The following is an 18,647-nucleotide window of genomic DNA, read 5'->3' as shown; positions in this document are numbered from 1 at the left end:
TAGGGTTAGGGTTTAGGAGAGAGAGAGAGAGAGAGAGAGAGAGAATGCTGCTCCCTCCTCCTCCTCCTCCTCCGTACGTCCACGACGCCATGCTCTCTGCAGACGCCGGATTCCTCCTCACCTCCGCCCGCCTCGCCATATCCTCTGCAGGAACCTCCGCACCTCACCCTAACTCCGCCTGCATCATCGTCTCCTCCTCCTCCTCCTCCTCTTCCTCCCTTTCTTCGCCGTCTCCTCCGTATTCCTCATCTCCTTTTGTTGCAGTCGCTGATGCGTTCGTCTCTGCGGAAGGGGGCTTGTGCGCCGAGGTGCAGGCGTGCGAAAAGGCGCGTGAGCTCGCTCGTGGAGCCACCGCTTACCTCAACCTTGAGCCCGGTCACTGCCATGGTGATACCGCCAATCCTGCTGTTTCCGCCCTCATCCAGGTTATCCTGTTCCTTTATGTCATGCGGTCCATGGAAAATTAGGTTCTTTTTTTTCCTTGGTAAATATATGTATTTGGAAATGCATTGTACGCCTGTATCTCCAATTCCCTAGCCAATCGAGAGACAATTGTTCTGTTGATTTTCACGGATTAATTCACTCTCTACAACTTCCATGGTCTGGTATGGCCCTGGGCTCATTTTGTTCATGGATTTCTTGGATAGAGGAAGGATTTCTAAGACAGTGATGATTGGGAGCTTATTCCTTTTTATTCAATTGGTTTCTATGCACGTATAAATTTGATTAGAAGATTTGAGTTACGTTTATAAAATAGGTCTGTAATGGCTATGGCAAAAGTTCATTGAGCCAAAAAGTCAGTGACAATGAAAACATAGGCATTATAATAAGCGTTCAGAATGGTCAAATAAAATATTAATTCAACCAGAATGTAATGCATCAAAATTTTTAATAAGGAAAGCTGGTCCATTGTGCAAACATTGTTCTCTTTTAGTCAGGAATCAAGAATCACAATAACACAGGAATGTATTGTGCAAAAGCACCATGCATGTCTACTAGCTTTGTTTATTGATGAGATACGCAAATGATATGCTATTGACAAAGCTAATCAGTCTTTCTTGCTCAACTTGTGGATCCTCCAATCAAACTTAAAGATATTATTCTGTGAAGAAATCTAAACTTTTAGATCTAGTTAATGATGAAGCTTCAGAGACTTTTGTAATCTGTTGATGGATGAACATAAATTGTTTTATCATCAAGATGATTTTTTACGTTTATAATCTAATTTAGAAGCTAATCCAATAATTGTTGCTTGAAAATTTGAACACTGTCTGAAAGTTATGATTTGCTTTTGATATGAGAAAGGCAATGTTTTTGTTACAAAGACGTGGATGATATATAGCAATGCTCAATACATTCTTTCCTTCCATTGCCAGGCTGGGGTCTCAAGAGTGGTGGTTGGCCTTCGTCATCCGCTTGACCATTTTAGAGACAAAGCAATATATGAACTGAGGAATGCAAATATGAAGGTGGATATTCTCGGAGAAGATTTGAAAGATGGTGAAGGTTTGATGGTACGCTTGAAACCCAAGAAGGAAAGAGAAGAAGAAGAAGACAAGAGATTTGTTTGTGATATAGTTTAGCCTCATATAATTTTAGCATAATATGTGACAATATTTCAAAAAGTTGTGTGATGAATTTCCTTTTAATTGTAGGAAGCTTTGAAAGCGTGCAAGGAAGTGAATGCTCCGCTTTTGTACACATCTGCATTCAGACTTCCAATGTCCACATTGAAGTATGCAATGACACTTGATGGTATTGCAACTCTATCTAAATGATAGGAGTTTATTAAGAGATAGTGGCAACATGGGCTTTTGAAGAGTCTTGATCAAATGGAAAATTTTGCGTTTCATATCATTTGTCCAATATTGTATGAGATCTAACCAGATAAGTTATAATTTCTAAGATTTCTTTTGTATGTAGGCAAAATTGCTGCTAGCACTGGACATGCAGAGTGGATCAGTAGCAAGATGTCAAGACGAAGGGTTTTGGGCATTCGTGCAGGAAGCAATGCTATTATTGTTGGAGGCAACACAGTTAAACGTGACAGTAAGTAGGATATACAATTCCTTTATTCTAACAAGAATCTATATGATTTAAGCATTACATGACCTTGATGCAATCTCCATGCAATGGGTTTCACTTTTTCTTATTGCTCACATCTCAGGCACAAGATGTTCAGTTGTCATCTCTTGTCTGAGTCTCATAAGCAATTTTGGCCTTCTGGAGATGTTAATATATGCTCTTTCCTCTCAATATAATAATTGCAGTCTTCCAACTCTCGATTCTACAAGATTTTCTTTCAAAGGGAAATGCCAAATATAAATTACAATTTACTGTCTTGATGTCTACTTTATGGGCTTAATAGGAAAGAGAGTTTAAATTGTTCTAAAGATCGTTGCCAAAATATTTATGGCCCATGTGACATGTATGTGCAGTGTTTTTGAAGTTTCATTCTCGCATTATGTAGTATATAACAGCTATCATGCTTGCTTATAATCTTTAAATTTCTGAATCCTGATGTGTTCATGTTCCAGAAATTTGTATGATATCGAAGGAGACGTTAAATATGAAAAAATGTTGAGTAAAATCTTAATGCTAGAAAATCCCTGTTCATTTTCTTGGATTTGCATCCTGTGTCATTCTTTGAGCCCTTGGATGCAGGCGTGCTGATGGTATGTATTTTTTTTCAAGTCTGGGAATTTAGGATGCATTCAGAAGTCGAGCTATATTTCAGTGTTACCTAGGATGGGACTATGAAACCTTACAATGATTTCACTAGTCATGTTGAACTCGCCAATGTGAGTCGAGCTATACTTCAGTGTTACCTAGGATGGGACCATGAAACCTTACAATGATTTCACTAGTCATGTTAAACTCGCCAATGTGAGTGACAAAAGCAAAATATGCTTTTAATCTAGCTCACTAAAATAAAAATTGTCAGTAACCATTATTGATCAAGAGAATTCTCTGATGACACCTACCATGAGGAAATCCAGTATAGGAAGGCTAGAAGGCATCTTTGATCATGTTTGAAGGGGCACAATCTCTCTTGTTTTTCTATATTTAACGTCCAATCATGTTATTTTGTTTATCATGGGCCGATCGTGTTTAATGTTGCCAAGTCACCTTGTTTTTTTATAGCCGGAGAAGGGACAGGAGCATGCGAACATGTTAATGTCATCTATGTTGTTTTTGGATATGATTTAGTCACAATTGAGAAACATTTGGAACTTGTAATCCTTATTGGTATTGATGAGTGACAATAACATAATAAATCAATTTTAAAGTTTTTGCAATTTTATGCAGATCCAAGATTGACTACAAGGCAAGAATATGGACATTCACCTATACGGATTGTTATGTCAAGAGGTATGGATCTTCCTGAGGATGCTAACCTCTGGGATGTATCTCACACACATACTATAGTTATGACACAACGGGGTGCGAGGAAAGATTTCCAAAAGAGGCTTGGAAGGAAAGGAGTAGAAATTGTTGAATTAGATTTTCTTTCACCAAAAGCTGTGGCAGATTATTGTTATGAGCTAGGTTTTCTTAGTGTCCTTTGGGAATGTGGAGGTGCACTTGCAGCCCCAGCAATCACATCTGGAGTTATTCATAAGGTGAGTGTATGCCATCCTCTGTTGATTTAAAAAGTAATGTAACTTTTTCTTTAAATCACATTGTGTGAACTTTCTATGGTTCAGGTGATATCTTTTGTTGCTCCAAAGATAATTGGAGGTGTGACAGCCCCTTCTCCTATAGGAGAATTGGGAATGGTGGAAATGACTCAGGCTTTGGACATCATAGACGTTTCATTTGAACAGGTGTTATTCATTTTGAAGAACCTCATAGAGTGCCCTTGCAACATCATCTTCTCATAAAGGAATTGCTTTGTATCTTAGATTGGTCCAGACATGCTCATATCTGGGTATTTGCAACCAATTCCTGATCTCAGCCCTCCGACCATCAAACATACTAATAATGGTAGTACAAGAATGTCTGGAGTTGTGAAAGAAAGGGCAACCATTATTTCCTTCAAAAAAACATGGGATGCATATGGTGTCTTCTCTAACTTTTCACCACACTCCATTATTATGATTGCTTCCAATGGCAAACCTATGCAATGGAAAACGGTTGAACATTATTATCAGGTTATTTCTTCCTACAGTATTTCATAGTTGTTTTGATGCTACTCGTGTCTTCTTTGATAGCAATTAAAATTTCCCCTTTCCACTTGATCTTTGATCGTGCAAATTTTACTATTGTAGGTTTTTCAATTCTTGGGAATTGTGGCACAATGACTTACCCAAATTGTACAGTAAAAATCATATTCTCAGTGTGGTGTTGGTGTGTGTTTACATAACGATCAATCTAAAGTGGATATCTCCGCTTTGGTGATGCATCCCATTTCACAAATTCCCTAGCTTGTTTGATATTTTCACCATGTGCCATGTGCTTGTGTACTATGTGATTGTGTACTATGTGATTGTGTGACTTGCTCGTTCTTTCTATGTAGTATTCAAGTGATATTTTTTCTTTTATATGGCAGGCACAAAAGTTTGAAGGTGTCTGTGATCCTCTAGCATTAGAATGCATTGAGAATATTCAATTAGTAGATGCACCAGAGGAAGCAGCCAGATTTGGGAGAACACTTCAGAAGCAGAGACCGGATTTGGTAAATTCCTGATTCTGAAAGAAAGAAATCCAGACATTGTAACATCCATGGAAAGCCTGAAACATATGGAATAAAATAAACATATCAAGTCAGTACACATATCAATACACTCCTTTTCAAGAGGTGCTCATAGGCAACCGTGCAAACATTAATGAGAAACTTATTTTAAATTGCTATTTGTTTTAATGTAGACATTGATAGACCTAGAGCTCCAAATAAAGTAGTGTTCTATATGATGCATCATGAATCTAGGATTCCACTTGATTATGGCTTATGAAGGCCTTCTATTATTGTTCTCCTGCCTTAAATAGACAGACTAAATGGATGTAACTTAGTTGGTTGATCCCAACATTGGTAAGGTTATCTGGTGGAGACGAGAATGTCATGCTACATTCCACAACACCTAGCAAAGTCAGCAAGATTTGAACCCAGGTGCATACCCCAAAAAAGTACAACTAAAGATAAGGTGCTAAAGAATCTAGATATCAAAGCATTCAAAATATCTAAAGTTAGACTGAAGATTCTACGTTCAAAACATTTCTGATATGGAGAAATATCCAAAGCAAGATACTCACTTCTTTGTTTTCAGGTGCGGCCCGATTGGGATCTTGTGAACGTAGAGTTAATGTACAAAGCTCTCAGATCGAAGTTCACTTCCCACCCAAGCTTGAAGTCTTTGCTACTCTCCACAACCGGATCAACCCTAGTCAAAATGTCTCCCTCAGATCTCTTCTGGGGGGCGGGGCGAGAAGGCGAGGGCCTAAACTATCTTGGCCGTCTTCTGATGAAATTAAGAGAGGAATTGCTTTCACCCAACACTACACATAGTGTGGAGTGTGACAAGGTATTGCCTTATAATAATTTATGATATATTATTATCAAGAGTTGAACAAAAATGGTAATTAGCACTGGTTCCTACATGGGCTGAGGCTGATACAATCATTCTTCCATTTTGTACTGAAGCTTTGTGCGGAAGCCTTTTGAAGGAGTTCTGATAGAATAAGCAATTTTGTTGGTGCTTTTTGGTGGGTATGCTGACGTTTTCCTTTGGAACCCACCCAAAAGCATATGTCATGTCCTTTTGAGCGTTTTAAGTGATTCATTATCTTCTTGCTTTTTCACAAAAGAATTTATGCTTTCCCATGGTGGCACTCATCACTTGAAATAGTTTCATTCAAATGTTCCCTTCAATATTGTGGTCATGATTGAAGTTCCAATGTTTATATGTGATTGTTGGAAATGTGTTAGTGTGTAGTTGACATGATTGGATGTTCCAGCTAGCCATGTCAGAATCCCTGTGTAAATGAGTAGTTTATATAAGTTACAGACTTAAATCATTGTTAGAATGCTGAAGTACAACATGAAAAAAACTTGAGGTGGTATAGGGTCTTAGCTAATTGATATGGTCGAGGAATCATACCTATATAATAGATTTTAACATCATCATCGGAATAGTAATTGAAATCTTGCTCCACAAAATCATTGTAACCTAGTTTTGCTAAGAAGTTTCCTTTTTTGCCTTCTTAAACTAAATGGTGCATGAGATGCCTCATCCTGTTAGTAACAAATATATTCCCCACAACAAATGTCATTAAAGAGGTAACAGTGTACCCCACAAGCAATTGGAGGGAATGTGAAGCTCAAGGTATTTTGCCTCTCTTTCCATCTCGTTGGACAACCTTGTCAACCAACGTGAAAGTGTTTTACAAGTAAGAATGTTATTGAAATTTCACTAAATCATTAAAGAGGTTGCAATTTACCCAAGAGAATCTAATACTTAAAGATTCCATGACTCTACGTTTCCATCTCTTTGAACAAACCTATCAAAAAATATAAAAGGGGTTTGTAAGACAGAAATGTTAAAAGATAATCATTGGGAGCAATCATGACAAGGATAAGTGGAAGACCACGGAAAGTAATTGAGACTTCCAAAATGGAACTGAGAATATAAATTGAGATTCTTTCCCTAAAATGAGAAATAATTGGTATGCCAAACCCAAGAATAGTTGATATCTCAAAACCAAGAAACGTTTGGTTGGTCAAAATAAGTGCATGTAGTTGTGAAAATTCTAAATGAATTATGTCAAAATCAGGCATATATCATTGATGATAATGAAGGATTTGAATAATATGTCAATATTCAATGTTTTAAGTTCAAGGTTCATGACATGTTTTCTATAACCAACCAAATTACTTGTGATTCCCAAGTGGAGATTTTTGTTATTTTTTACCAGGAGGCAGTTTTCATGTGTATATAGATGAGCAAAATCTAATTAATTTAGAGAAATAGAAAAAACATTCCAGCTGAGATGAGTCAATATCAAAACATTTTAGAGTATCAAATTTTCAATTTTTGGAAAAGGTGATTGGATATTTTTGTCGTGATTCTTAGCTTACTTTAATATACATACAATGTATTGTGTATATATGTATATATTGATAGAATCTAGATAGATTCAATGTATTGATCTCCCCTTTATCTCACGTACTTTTTCCACACTTCTTTATCTTACATACATTTTCCACACTTCTTTATCTTAAATCTTTATCTTAATTCTGGAAAAAGGCTCTTTCCTTTAGGCAAAGATATGATAATGAGACATGTCCAGTGCTAACCAACATTATCTATATACAGTCTTAATTAATTTAGGAATCAGTTTGGCAAGGCTCAAGTTGAACCGGTTTCTGCCAAATTAGTTAAGGCTTCATCACTTTGGCACAACTGGTTAAGCCTTAATTCATTTAGGGATCGGTTTGTTCGAGTTTGAAAACTCCCAACCAGTTAAGCTGAAATTGAACAATCAGAGAGAGAGAGAGAGATCTAATGTCCATAGAGAGACAAATATTGACCCATGGGACCTAAGTACAAAAGTTTTCATGATGTGTGTCTCCATCCTAAGAAATGATATTCATACTTCGAAATGAGAGAGAATGTGGTGCCAAGATGCTTTGGCAGCTTGGTATAAAAAGAAATTACACATTTGCAAACATATTGAGGAAATGGGTTTCAACCCTGTAACACAACATTTGAAAACATTAATAATTATCAATGAGATAGCAATTAGAAGCATTAAGAATTCTCTAATAGCACTTTGATGAAGGGAGAAACACATATTTTTATTTGGTTTAGGTTAAAGCATCAGGAACTTTAAGTGGCAACATGAGAACATACCTTTTACTACCATGCTAAAACCTACACAATGCACCTCAATTAGAGGTGAGAGATTGAAACTTTCAATTATTCATGTGTTTTTCCTTTTGAAATATAAAGAGTCAAGTTTCATTTTTTGTCTAAACTTCTTTCGGATTCCAATCTTGAAATTATTTGAAGGGTAGATGATCAACATCATGTCATCGATTTCTTTTTACTTTTGCTTCTCTATATGGTCTCATTGTTATACACTTCCCTTTCATTATTTCTGTCACCAATAAACCGATTCCTATAATTCCTCTTCTCCGCTGGAAACAGACGCCAAGGACCTTGTTTGGAATTTCAGTTTTGGCCTCAATAGTTTGAATTGTAATATGACACTTTTGGTTTGAGGATCTTACGAAGACAACAAATAGCCACGATATTTGTTAATAAACAAGATCATGTGTGTTTTGTTCAATCTAAAGTACCTAACAACCTTGTGGCATTAGAGCAAGAAAACCAAAGCTTGTGCCGTGAAGGCACAAAAAAACGAGTTTATCAACTAGTGATTTTATTATCCTTGCTCCAAGACCACAAAGCTCTGTAAAGGAGTCAAAAAAAGCCTCCCAATGAAGTTTAATAATATACTCGGTTTCAATCCTTTGAGGTTATATTGGTTCAAACTTATTGAATGGATTTATTTATCCTAGACCCCCTATTGTTGCACCCCTTCTTTGTTAAGAAGGACGATAATTTTCTTGTTCAATCATGGATTATGAGGGATTGAACAAGGTTCAAAGTTTAAACATATATACCCTCATATTGATATCTTTTCTTTTAAAGCATCTTGGGGTTCATGTTTTCACAAAGTTGAACCTTTGTGCTGTGAGATGAATGGAATATTTCTTTTGCACTCAATATGGATATTTTGAGTACACAAATCCTGGGCATCTTAATAATAGATTTATCTTGATGATGTCTTACTTTAAACTAAGGCAACATGATATCTATTTTCATCAAGTTTTACACCAATTCTGAGAATATGCTAAATTAGAGAAACATATATTCAACCACAACCAAGTGGCATTAATTCCTAGTGGGTTCTCTCCAACAAATCATTGTTTAGAATGATCACCAAACCTCTCTTCTACCTCATCACAATAAAGCAAAGAAAATGTTTTATCTTGATGCTAACATCTTCCATTTCATCCATGAGATCCTATCATTAATCATCAAATAACATCTTGACAGACTGATGATGGAAAGTTATGTCTTGAATCACCCGCAGCTTTAAGCATTCTTGATTCCATCAATACAAACATTGATACATATGCTTTTGCTCAAGATATTTTAGATCAAATAGTTCCAACATGTGCGTATAATTGATCATGATCCAAACACTCCATACAAAATTATGCTCAATTCGATTGGCAAGACGGCTTCTATTTCCAAACAATTTCTATATGTTTATGATGTATGACAGGTATTCCCATGTTTGAATGTTTAGCACTTCCATAACACATTGGAGGCAACAAAACTTTAGAGCTAAGTACCACTCAATACTAGTAGCCCTAGCTATGCAATTTTATTAAAGACTATGTTTGCACTCTGTTGACGGTTTAAGATGCCCCGGCATTGCCCATATGGATTGCTGGAACCATTGTTGGTTCCAAAACGTCCAGGGAAATCTTTTTCTTTGGCTTTCATTATAGATCTCGTCTTCCAAATGTTTTAAAGTTCTTCAAGCCTTAGTGATGAAATGACATGTTTCCCTAGTTGCAAGAAGTATTCAAGACCATAACAGTTTTTTTTTTGTATGACATTGGTAGCAATTGTAAACCAATATTCATTGCAAAGTTTCGATAGCATTTGGTTGAATTACTCTAAATAATTGAAAGGTATCTATACAAAATGACAAAGTACACAAAGTACACAAAATACAACACTGGACACAAACTTCATCAATTACTAGCAAGGTAATTAGGATGGTTTTTCAGAGTTTAAATACAAAAAAACATGCATTAAAATTCCTAATGAAGAGCCCAAGCCATCCATCCTGAAGGAGAAGAGCCAAACATTACCATAATAACCTCCGTTTCCAATATGCATTCAATGCATTTAGTACTTCATTTACATTCTTGACCACAATATATCTACACTGTAACTCTTGCATAACCTTGGTTGGAATTGATATCGTGTTATATAACATACTGATTGATATCCATATAAACAAAAGGACCACCTATCTTTTACTAGGTTCTTATGCTCCCCTGCACATAATACATCCCATTGTAACAATCCTACAAATAAATACGGGGGAATGGTTGTGTATAAGAAAGCCACGTGCATCTGCCATGGCAGGATACTAACAATTTATTTCTAACATGCATTTGAATTTAAACCACCCTAGCTATGACATCATTGTCATAAATTACAATACTCATACAGTAAAAGTGTGAATCCCTGTTCATATGACTCAAATTGGCACACATGCAATGACATAATTCCTAGTTCTATTGACAATAATTGGAAAATTTCCATTACAACAGAGTCTCTATTTTCTCACTAGTGTGCTGAATTTGAAAATACCCAATAGTACTGAATTTCAGAACTAAGCAAATTGCTTCCAAGACATCCTCACAACTGAATTTCAAGGATGGGGGTAGATAGCTGGAATAAAAGATATTCCAGAATTCTCATCATCTAATATAAAAGATAGTCATTAAAATTGAAATGTTTACCTATATAACCAAAAGACCAAGAAAGTGCTGATTACCTCATTCTCTGAAAGAGCAAAATGCTCATTAGTAATACAATGCAAAATTTGTTCGCAAAATCAACCATACAAAATTTGTACTGCAAAATTTGACTAGATTGTGCAGCTATAACCAATAGATCCAGAAATGAATAGGAAGTTAAAAAGAAAAACCTATGATTTTGGTTGGGTGGCTAAATCGCCACACAAGGTGACGAAAAAAGAAAAAAGAGTTTTACAATGGATCGCCAGGGATGGATGATTTACTTTGTCTCACACCTACTATCACTTTTCCAGTGGTGCCGAACCTCGACCATGTGTGCCACCTTGATTCCCAGCCCCTCGTCTCATTGGCCTAGGCCCATTCCAGCCAGAGCTGTTATTATTATTATCAGTTCGTCGATATCCATTCACGCTGTTGAAATTTGGAGTATAATGGGCATAGGATTGTCCACGCCCACCTTCTGCATCCAAACCCTGTCTTGGAAATCCTCTGCCTCCATAGTAGCCTCTGCCACCCCGTGAACCATCATTTTGTTGATATCCCCTACCTTGTGTGAACCGACCACGTCCAGCTGCCAAAATATATGGACATGAAAACAATCTTAGGTTTCCCAAAGATACTATGATAACTCAATAGTGCATTGCATGTTAACTTATTATCATTGATAAATGCAATTGATACTCTTATTATCATTCCCAAGGTCTCCAAGGAAATTATTATCACATCACCATGTTATTATCGTCATTACAGTCTCCATAACAATAGCAATAAGTCAATGTATAGTGCATGATTAACACTCTTTCAAGTCGATCATGCATTTTAATAATCTTCTCTCTTAAGATATCCACAGCATACAAGTCGTTTTTTTGAAACAAGAACATACTCCTAAGTTTTGCATATTCTTATCAGGACATCCCTCAGGTTTACAGGAAACAAACAAAATCTCTTTAAAAATATTTAATTGCCAAAATACCCCTCCAAATTAATTATGCTTGTTCCCATAATTTCATTCTATTATAATTGCAGATTCTTGTATGAGGAACTTTTCCCCTTATTAGGGATCCAGTTAATTAGGGAACTAAATAACCGACAAATACTGATAGTTGAACTAGATAAATTCAAATTAGGTGTACCATAATTATATTAATTACATAGCTAATTTAAATTAGCTTCATAAGTGCTTCTTAGGCCAAATATTGTGTAATTTTAAAAAACTGAGGGTATCCTCAAAATACACAAATCTTCATTGTTATATAGATTTGAGTTTTTTCCACAATTATAAATACTAGTATAGAATTACTCACCTCGGGGAGCCATGGGCATGGGCTTTTTCTCTTCAATGTAAACTTGCCGTCCATTAATAACTATTGGTGATGCCTGAAACAATTAGGTAGAAAAGTTTCATATATATTTATTGAAAGAATTCATTAGAATACATATTAATATTTCAAAAAGTTTTCTTTTTAAATTCTAAAAACACCTCAACATTTAGAGCGGGCAGCATTGTACTCTTCAATTTCAAAAAAAAATATGGTGATTTTTTAATTCGAGCATGCATGATAACACATTGGAATTGTCAAACAATGAGGCTTTAAAGTATGTGCTCGCATAAAAATAAATCAATAGAACATATGGTATAATGGCTGGTTTTGAAAAATGTAGACCATACCTCAATTGCAGTTTGGGCTGCATTGGCTTCCTCATACTCGATGAAGGCGAAACATACACCAATCTACATAGTAACCACCAAATATGGCAAAATAAGATGAAATTTAATTCTGCCAACAGAAAATGGAGGCACAAACAAATGTCGAGCATCAGACGAAAAGGCAATAGCTATTTTAATGGGGAAACCTACAGAAAAGCCAACTAGAAATGAACGTGGATGGGGTTCATGGGGAGAATTAAGCAATTCCTTAAAAAGGAGCACATTATGGAAAATCTAGCCGAAATGAATATGGAAACAAATTTCTAAACAAAACTGCAAATGACTTGAAAGCCAATCCAGATATGAATGTGGGTAAGAGGAAAAATCACAATTTCTAAAAAATGGAGCAAAAAGCAATCAGTCATAAATTTGAACTAGAAGAGAAGCCAATTCCTAAAGAGGGCAAGGGAAAGGCGATTCCTAAAAAATGGAAAAATAGGAAAAAGTACAAACCAAAACATGAATGAGGATATAGGAGAAAGGAAATTTCTACAATACTATCTGCCTGGTATGAAAATAATGGCTTCAAGAGCAAATCAAGAAAAGAGGAGTTTTCTTACCCTCTGGTTGCGGAGGTTGATACCGCCAGATTTAATGGTTCCAAACTTATTGAATTCAATATCAAGCTCTGATACAGTGATATTCAAAGGGAGATTTTTTACATAGATTGAGTTTCCATCACCTACAAAAGAAAATTACGCACCCGAGATTTTGTTTTATAACCTTTAGCAACAACAAACATTAGCAACTTCCACAACATTAAACAAAGATTTTCATGACGAAAAGAAAGGGAAATATAACCTTCATTTTCAGAAATAGCATCTCCTTGTACTCCTTCAGTTGAAGTTATACTTGTTGCATACTCTGACGTTACACTCGGTGCAATGGCAGGAGTGGGTTGTATCGCCAGTGATGATGATGATGATGGTGACAATGATTTCTGCTGAGCTTGAATATGTTTAGCCTTTACTCCAGACGTTGATGATCCTGATGCACCACTACGAACTCGAAGCTGATATAAACATAATATAACCAAATTTGTATGAGAACTACAACACAATATGACCTTCAGAAAAAGTGGAAGCAATATATCGTAGTATTTAGAGAGAGAAGCACCAAATATAACTAACATGGACATTTACACATAATTCCTTCAGATTTTCAAAACATTAACAAAAATACCATGTTTTTAAGAAATTACCAGAATACTCTAAGTTTACAAAAAGTACCAGAATACCCCTGTAAAAGTAGCATTTGTTACACTCCGATATTCTTGCAAACTTTTAAAACTTAGGGTTATTGAGACAATTTGCAGTTTTTCCCTAGTACTAAAAAGCAGCTATATTCCAGCATTGAGAATGGATGAGACTCAGGTAAAAATACCATACCATCCTGGAATGTTAATCACTCATATAAAAAAGTTTTAGGACTTGAACCAGGAGAAAGCAAACTAATATATTCTAGTCATTCTTACATATATTCACTGATAGCACCTTTGTTTGTGTGAACCAAAAACCGAAACAAGCCCCATTGTTGGAGTGAACCAAAAACTGAAACAAGGAACAATAAAACAAAAAGGCTCTAGAATGAGACAATACATACTATGGAGGCATATGATTTTTTTGGTGCATCTTCTTGATTTTGTTCTTCAACAGAATGCAAAACCTCCTCATCTCGAGGTACAGATATATCAACCTCTTCATGAGATACTGCAACAACACCTGCTTCTTCCTTGACCCCTTCATTGATCCCGGTATGCTCTTCTTCCTCTTCAAGATTCTTCGGGCCCTCTCGCTCTTCCAAAATATGCCCTTCAGATATCGTTGCTGGTATGGTCTCTCCAGCAGCAGGGTCAGAATATTCCCTTGCTTGTTGTTGAGGAGGCACTTGCAAATCTATGTCCCCTAATAACAATATTCAGGCATATGCTAGTTAGTCATGAATATCTTTTCAGAATATTTTCCTGGTGACTAGCTAGCCACTCATCCACTAGCCACTCAGGTATTTACAGGAATACACCCAAAAAGTCTCTAAATTATAGGATTATACTAACTGGTAGTTTTTTTAAACCAAGGAGTATTCCAGTAAACATACAAAAAGTCCATCCAGTATTTTTGGTGCTTATTACCAAGAAATGCTACCTTGTAATGGTTGTGGAAGCTGTTGTCCTATGGTTCCATTTGTGGCCACAGCCACAGGTGGTTGGAGAGGCTCTGGCTCACCATCCAAGTATCTGAACATGTCATTCAAGACAAAGTAACCCACCTCTTGTGGAGCTAAGAAGAAGGTCTGGACAAAATTCCTCTTCGCATGTCCTCGTGTCGATAGTGCACCAGTTACCATTACTAACACACTACCATTCAAGGACTCTAAAGAGTCCACCGTCTTTATCTCAGCTCTAAAGTCTCTATAATCCAAAGACATTATCTTCTGGTTGATTCCCTGTGAGTAAAGACAAAGGATTACAACATTGCAGGCCTAGAGTTATGATAACACACATTCTTCATTATGTCTAATCTTATATCTTGAAGACCTCATCCATGTCAAAATGATATATCAATTACGATGTATATGCTCATAACAATGTCACAGAGATGTCATCCATGCAGAAACAAAATGGAAATCTGCATATATATTTGAGTTGTGCCATCTTCCCTTATAAAAATATGTCACAGAAAAATCAGACATGCCAGAAACAAAACTAAACACCTACATAGATCCAGGTCATGGATTCTTGAATATATGAATATATGTTTCAAAATTAATTACCTCCTGGGTAACAGTGATGTCAATCCTGCCACTTGGCCCAGTTTCTGCTCTCGACAGAATGCTGCGATTGGTATAGAATCGATGAACCATCTCAGGAGACAGGTGAAGGACATTATAATACTTGTTCACAAAGGTATTCCCAACCTAGAGAGTGGAAGGAAAAGGATCAGATAAAAACACTTAGGAATAGAATGGCATTATTGTTTTGAATGGTGTACTTTCAGTTACTTACAATATTAGCCGTAGCTCGCATGGCCGGGGCAGCACTAACTGATTCAGTTGTCATCGCTTTGAAGAAGACGTGGAAGGAGTATTCAAGAAGAAGATGTCCTAATCACATGATTGAAATAAATTAGTCAAAATTTGGTATTAGATAAAGCAGATAAATTGGTACCAAAGTTCAAATTCATCAATCCTTTTAACCAAGACCAATCACCATACGGGAGTCCAACACTCTTCCCCTGTTAAAATCTAACCCTAGGGAAGAGTAGTACATGAAGATGTATTGATTCTACAGCCAACGCATGAACGTGAATCCAATCATGTACTGAAAGGGTGCACTAAACTAGTTAGCTATAATATAAGACTGTACTCTAGGAATTGCACATAGACCATGGCCATGTCCAGATCGTAGTGATTATTTTCGGAATGATGCACTAAACTAGTTAGCTATAATATAAGACTGTACTCTAGGAATTGCACATAGACCATGGCCATGTCCAGATCGTAGTGATTATTTTCGGAATGATGCATGTCCAATTTCTAGATTCCAGGGCAAAGCCATCATCCTAGCAATTGTGCATGAAAAATATCAGCACATCTGTGTTCACACCATAACTATCTATACTGCAGACAGCATGAATATTGTTTAGCCTATCTAAACGGATCCATTCATGTCGTGAGTTGGGAAGAAGAAGCTGTGCACAAGGGTAGATTGCCCTTTTCTAAATGTTAGTGTCTCTCACATGGACAATGTCAGCATCCAGACGACCGACTCCAGATGTCCATGAATGCATATCGACCTATTTTTTCATTGATCTGTGCATTCATTCATACACTGATGGAGAGAAAATGTCATGTAGAAGTGTAAGTAGCACTTTGTTATAAATCTTCACCCTGCCAATTATGCCTGGACAATGTCTGTTCAGAATAACCTCAGAACATGGTAATTAGCATTCTATTATAACTCTTAAACGTGCCAATAATGCCCAGACAATGTATGTTGAGATTAGCCTCAGGAGTAAATAATTAAGATCTGAAACACCTCATTACAATACTAGAAAGAGCTGAAGTGAAGCAGCAAGTGTATATCAGATGTTCAAGTTTACACAATATATAAGATGTTTCCGAAGAAAAATAAAAAATAGAAACAAATGCTCATTATATATAGATAGATAAAGATTATTTTGAAATTTCTGGAAAGGAAACAGCATATTATATGTTTTTATTTGGAAAAGTTGGAGAGTTAAAAAGTTAAGGATAGACTACATAAAAAGTTTGTAACTAAAATAAAATATTGGTAATTTGCTGTCATATCCATTTTAGGAGTGAAGTTTAAAATGCGTCTGAAATATTCCAATCCAGTTCAAAAGTTTCGCATTTCAGCCTGCCTTGAGTGTGTTTCACAGCAACTTAGCTTTAAACAGAACTTGCCCAAGTGTGCATCTCAACATAAAAAAAGAACGAGTGATGATTGATCTATCTTCTGTATCCATTCATGAGGCATGAGGCACTGCACAATAATACCTGGCCCTTGATACAACTTTAAACTCTAGGAGCTCTACATGGACAAGATCTATGACCATACCATATGGCATATGGATGCTACTAATGGCCATAAGGTTGTTCAGATGTGGTTTATCTATGCTGAGCCTGCCTTCATAGTTCGATTATTGCACATGGGACACCCAAGTCTTGCATTTAACTCTAAACATAGGAACTGTATACAGATAGGCCCTATGACCATACTATACCTATCCAGACCCCAAACTGGACATATGAACACCTGATTTCCCTATCCCAAACCTACATTTGTAGATCCATCTGTGCATAAGTGATACCACATCCTTGTGCATGGGCAGGTCCTATGACCATACATTATCTATCCAGACTCCAACCGACCACAGGAACACAAGATTGGTCTATCTCAAGCCTACATTCGTAGATCCATAGGTATATAAGGTTGTAAGGAAAAACACAGCCTTGTATATAACTCTAAATCCTAGAAACTGTGAACAGCAGGTCCTATGTCCATACTATATACCTATTCAGACTACAACTGGCCATAAAAATACCTGATTGGCCTAGAAAAAAAGTATTCATTCATGTATAGAAGAAGTTGGATCTTTAGGTGAAGAAGGGTCCCTAAACTACTGGTTCCCCCTAAACTACACTAATCTATCCTGGGCCTTTATTTATAAATAAATTCACATATTGAAGAAGTTGGATGTGTGGATTCACAAGGGGGGGTAACCAACACCGTATATAAATCTAAACCCAAGGAATTGTCTACAAACAAGTTTTGTATCCAAAACATAGCTATCTGGACACCAAACAGATATATAACGAACACTTAAGTCTATCTCTAACCTTGATTTAAGGATCCATTTACATAAAGAAGAAGCTCAATCCATGGGTGCAAAAAGGGTATGGAGCCTGTATATGCCTGCAAACCCTGTGAAATAGTGCACGAACAAGTTCCACATCCAGACTCCCGATTAACCACAGGAACACCCGTTTGGTCTATCTCTGACCCTAGTTTAGGGATCCTCTACATATAGAATACATAATCCAAAGACGCACAAGGGTATCTAGCCCAATAACTAACCCTCTAAACAATAAGAATGTTACATTCCAAGGCATAGCGATCCACACAGCAAGTGGGAATAAAGAGGCATGATTCGCCTATCTCTAGCCTTGATTTACAGATCCATCCACATATAGTGGGGGTCGTGCAAAAGAGTAGCTACTAGCTCTTAATATAACCATGGACAATGTCAGTGTCCATATCATAGCCATCCATACTCCAAAAAATAGTCCTAAAGGTCACCCGACCAAAATGCGGATTGGCTTATTTCAATTCAAATCTTTGAGAATGGTAGCCCTAGCTACGGATAGGGACATATATCTCATTTAGTTTGTTTTTTCTTTACTCCGACTGGCATCTTAAAGTGCATACAGACATTGCGTTTGCTATTAAAACCAAATAAAACAGAAAAAGGAAAGACAACGAACTGAATTTTCAAAAGATCTGACTGAAACCCTCAAAAAAAAGAGAAGTTCGGAATTCTTTGGGAGGAGAAGGAGGTGAGAACCCCTATACCAAAAAATAAAAGGAAAGAAAAATCTAAGAAAAAGAAAGAGAAAATATAAAACAAAGAAGCAGAAGTAAGATACTAAAACGATGAGTCCTACCTGATGAAACCGAATCGTGAAGAGACGGCGAAGAAGACAAGAACAGCAGGTGAGCCTTCTTCTCCTTCTGTGATGAAGAGAAAAAAGAGAAGCGAAAGAAGCAAGAAATGTCGATGCCGATGGAGAGCTCTCTTCTTCTTTCTTTCAGGATTCTCTCTCTCTCTCTCTTCTCTTTCTCTCTTCTCT

The 18,647-nt window shown here is 36.6% G+C and overlaps 2 protein-coding genes across 5 annotated transcripts; one reads left to right on the top strand and one right to left on the bottom strand.

Moving 5' to 3' along the window:
• LOC147850223 (riboflavin biosynthesis protein PYRR, chloroplastic-like) lies at positions 1-5,825 on the top strand. 3 transcript variants are annotated; one of them, XM_087336470.1, is made up of 9 exons: positions 1-425; positions 1,377-1,514; positions 1,656-1,735; positions 1,907-2,049; positions 3,310-3,623; positions 3,708-3,827; positions 3,906-4,154; positions 4,553-4,678; positions 5,268-5,825. In XM_087336470.1, exons 1-9 carry the CDS (start codon positions 45-47, stop codon positions 5,544-5,546), a joined length of 1,830 nt encoding a protein of 609 aa, XP_087192596.1. In that variant the 5' UTR covers positions 1-44; the 3' UTR covers positions 5,547-5,825. The 3 variants fall into 3 exon arrangements, with proteins under 3 accessions (XP_087192596.1, XP_087192597.1, XP_087192595.1); XM_087336471.1 differs by having other exon boundaries at positions 1,656-1,755; positions 1,924-2,049; positions 3,916-3,987; XM_087336469.1 differs by having other exon boundaries at positions 1,656-1,755; positions 1,924-2,049.
• Positions 5,826-10,557: 4,732 nt separating this feature from the next.
• Positions 10,558-18,647, bottom strand: LOC147850222 (nuclear transport factor 2-like). Of its 2 annotated transcripts, none has more exons than XM_087336485.1 (10): positions 18,462-18,647; positions 15,280-15,377; positions 15,048-15,191; positions 14,420-14,720; positions 13,881-14,182; positions 13,080-13,290; positions 12,839-12,960; positions 12,240-12,302; positions 11,875-11,947; positions 10,558-11,141 (listed from the first exon to the last, which is right to left on the bottom strand). In XM_087336485.1, the coding sequence occupies exons 2-10, from the start codon at positions 15,331-15,333 to the stop codon at positions 10,852-10,854; spliced, it is 1,560 nt and encodes a 519-aa protein (XP_087192611.1). In that variant the 5' UTR covers positions 15,334-15,377; positions 18,462-18,647; the 3' UTR covers positions 10,558-10,851. The 2 variants fall into 2 exon arrangements, with proteins under 2 accessions (XP_087192611.1, XP_087192610.1); XM_087336484.1 differs by lacking the exon at positions 18,462-18,647 and adding an exon at positions 18,282-18,305.

Source organism: Azolla caroliniana, unplaced genomic scaffold (assembly GCF_043228905.1).
Source record: "Azolla caroliniana isolate FFs.n. ecotype wild unplaced genomic scaffold, voAzoCaro1.0.p SCAF_21, whole genome shotgun sequence".
In the NCBI taxonomy this organism is placed as follows: domain Eukaryota; kingdom Viridiplantae; phylum Streptophyta; class Polypodiopsida; order Salviniales; family Salviniaceae; genus Azolla; species Azolla caroliniana.
Note: the sequence above shows the minus strand (reverse complement) of the source record. Positions and strands in the feature narration are given on the sequence as shown.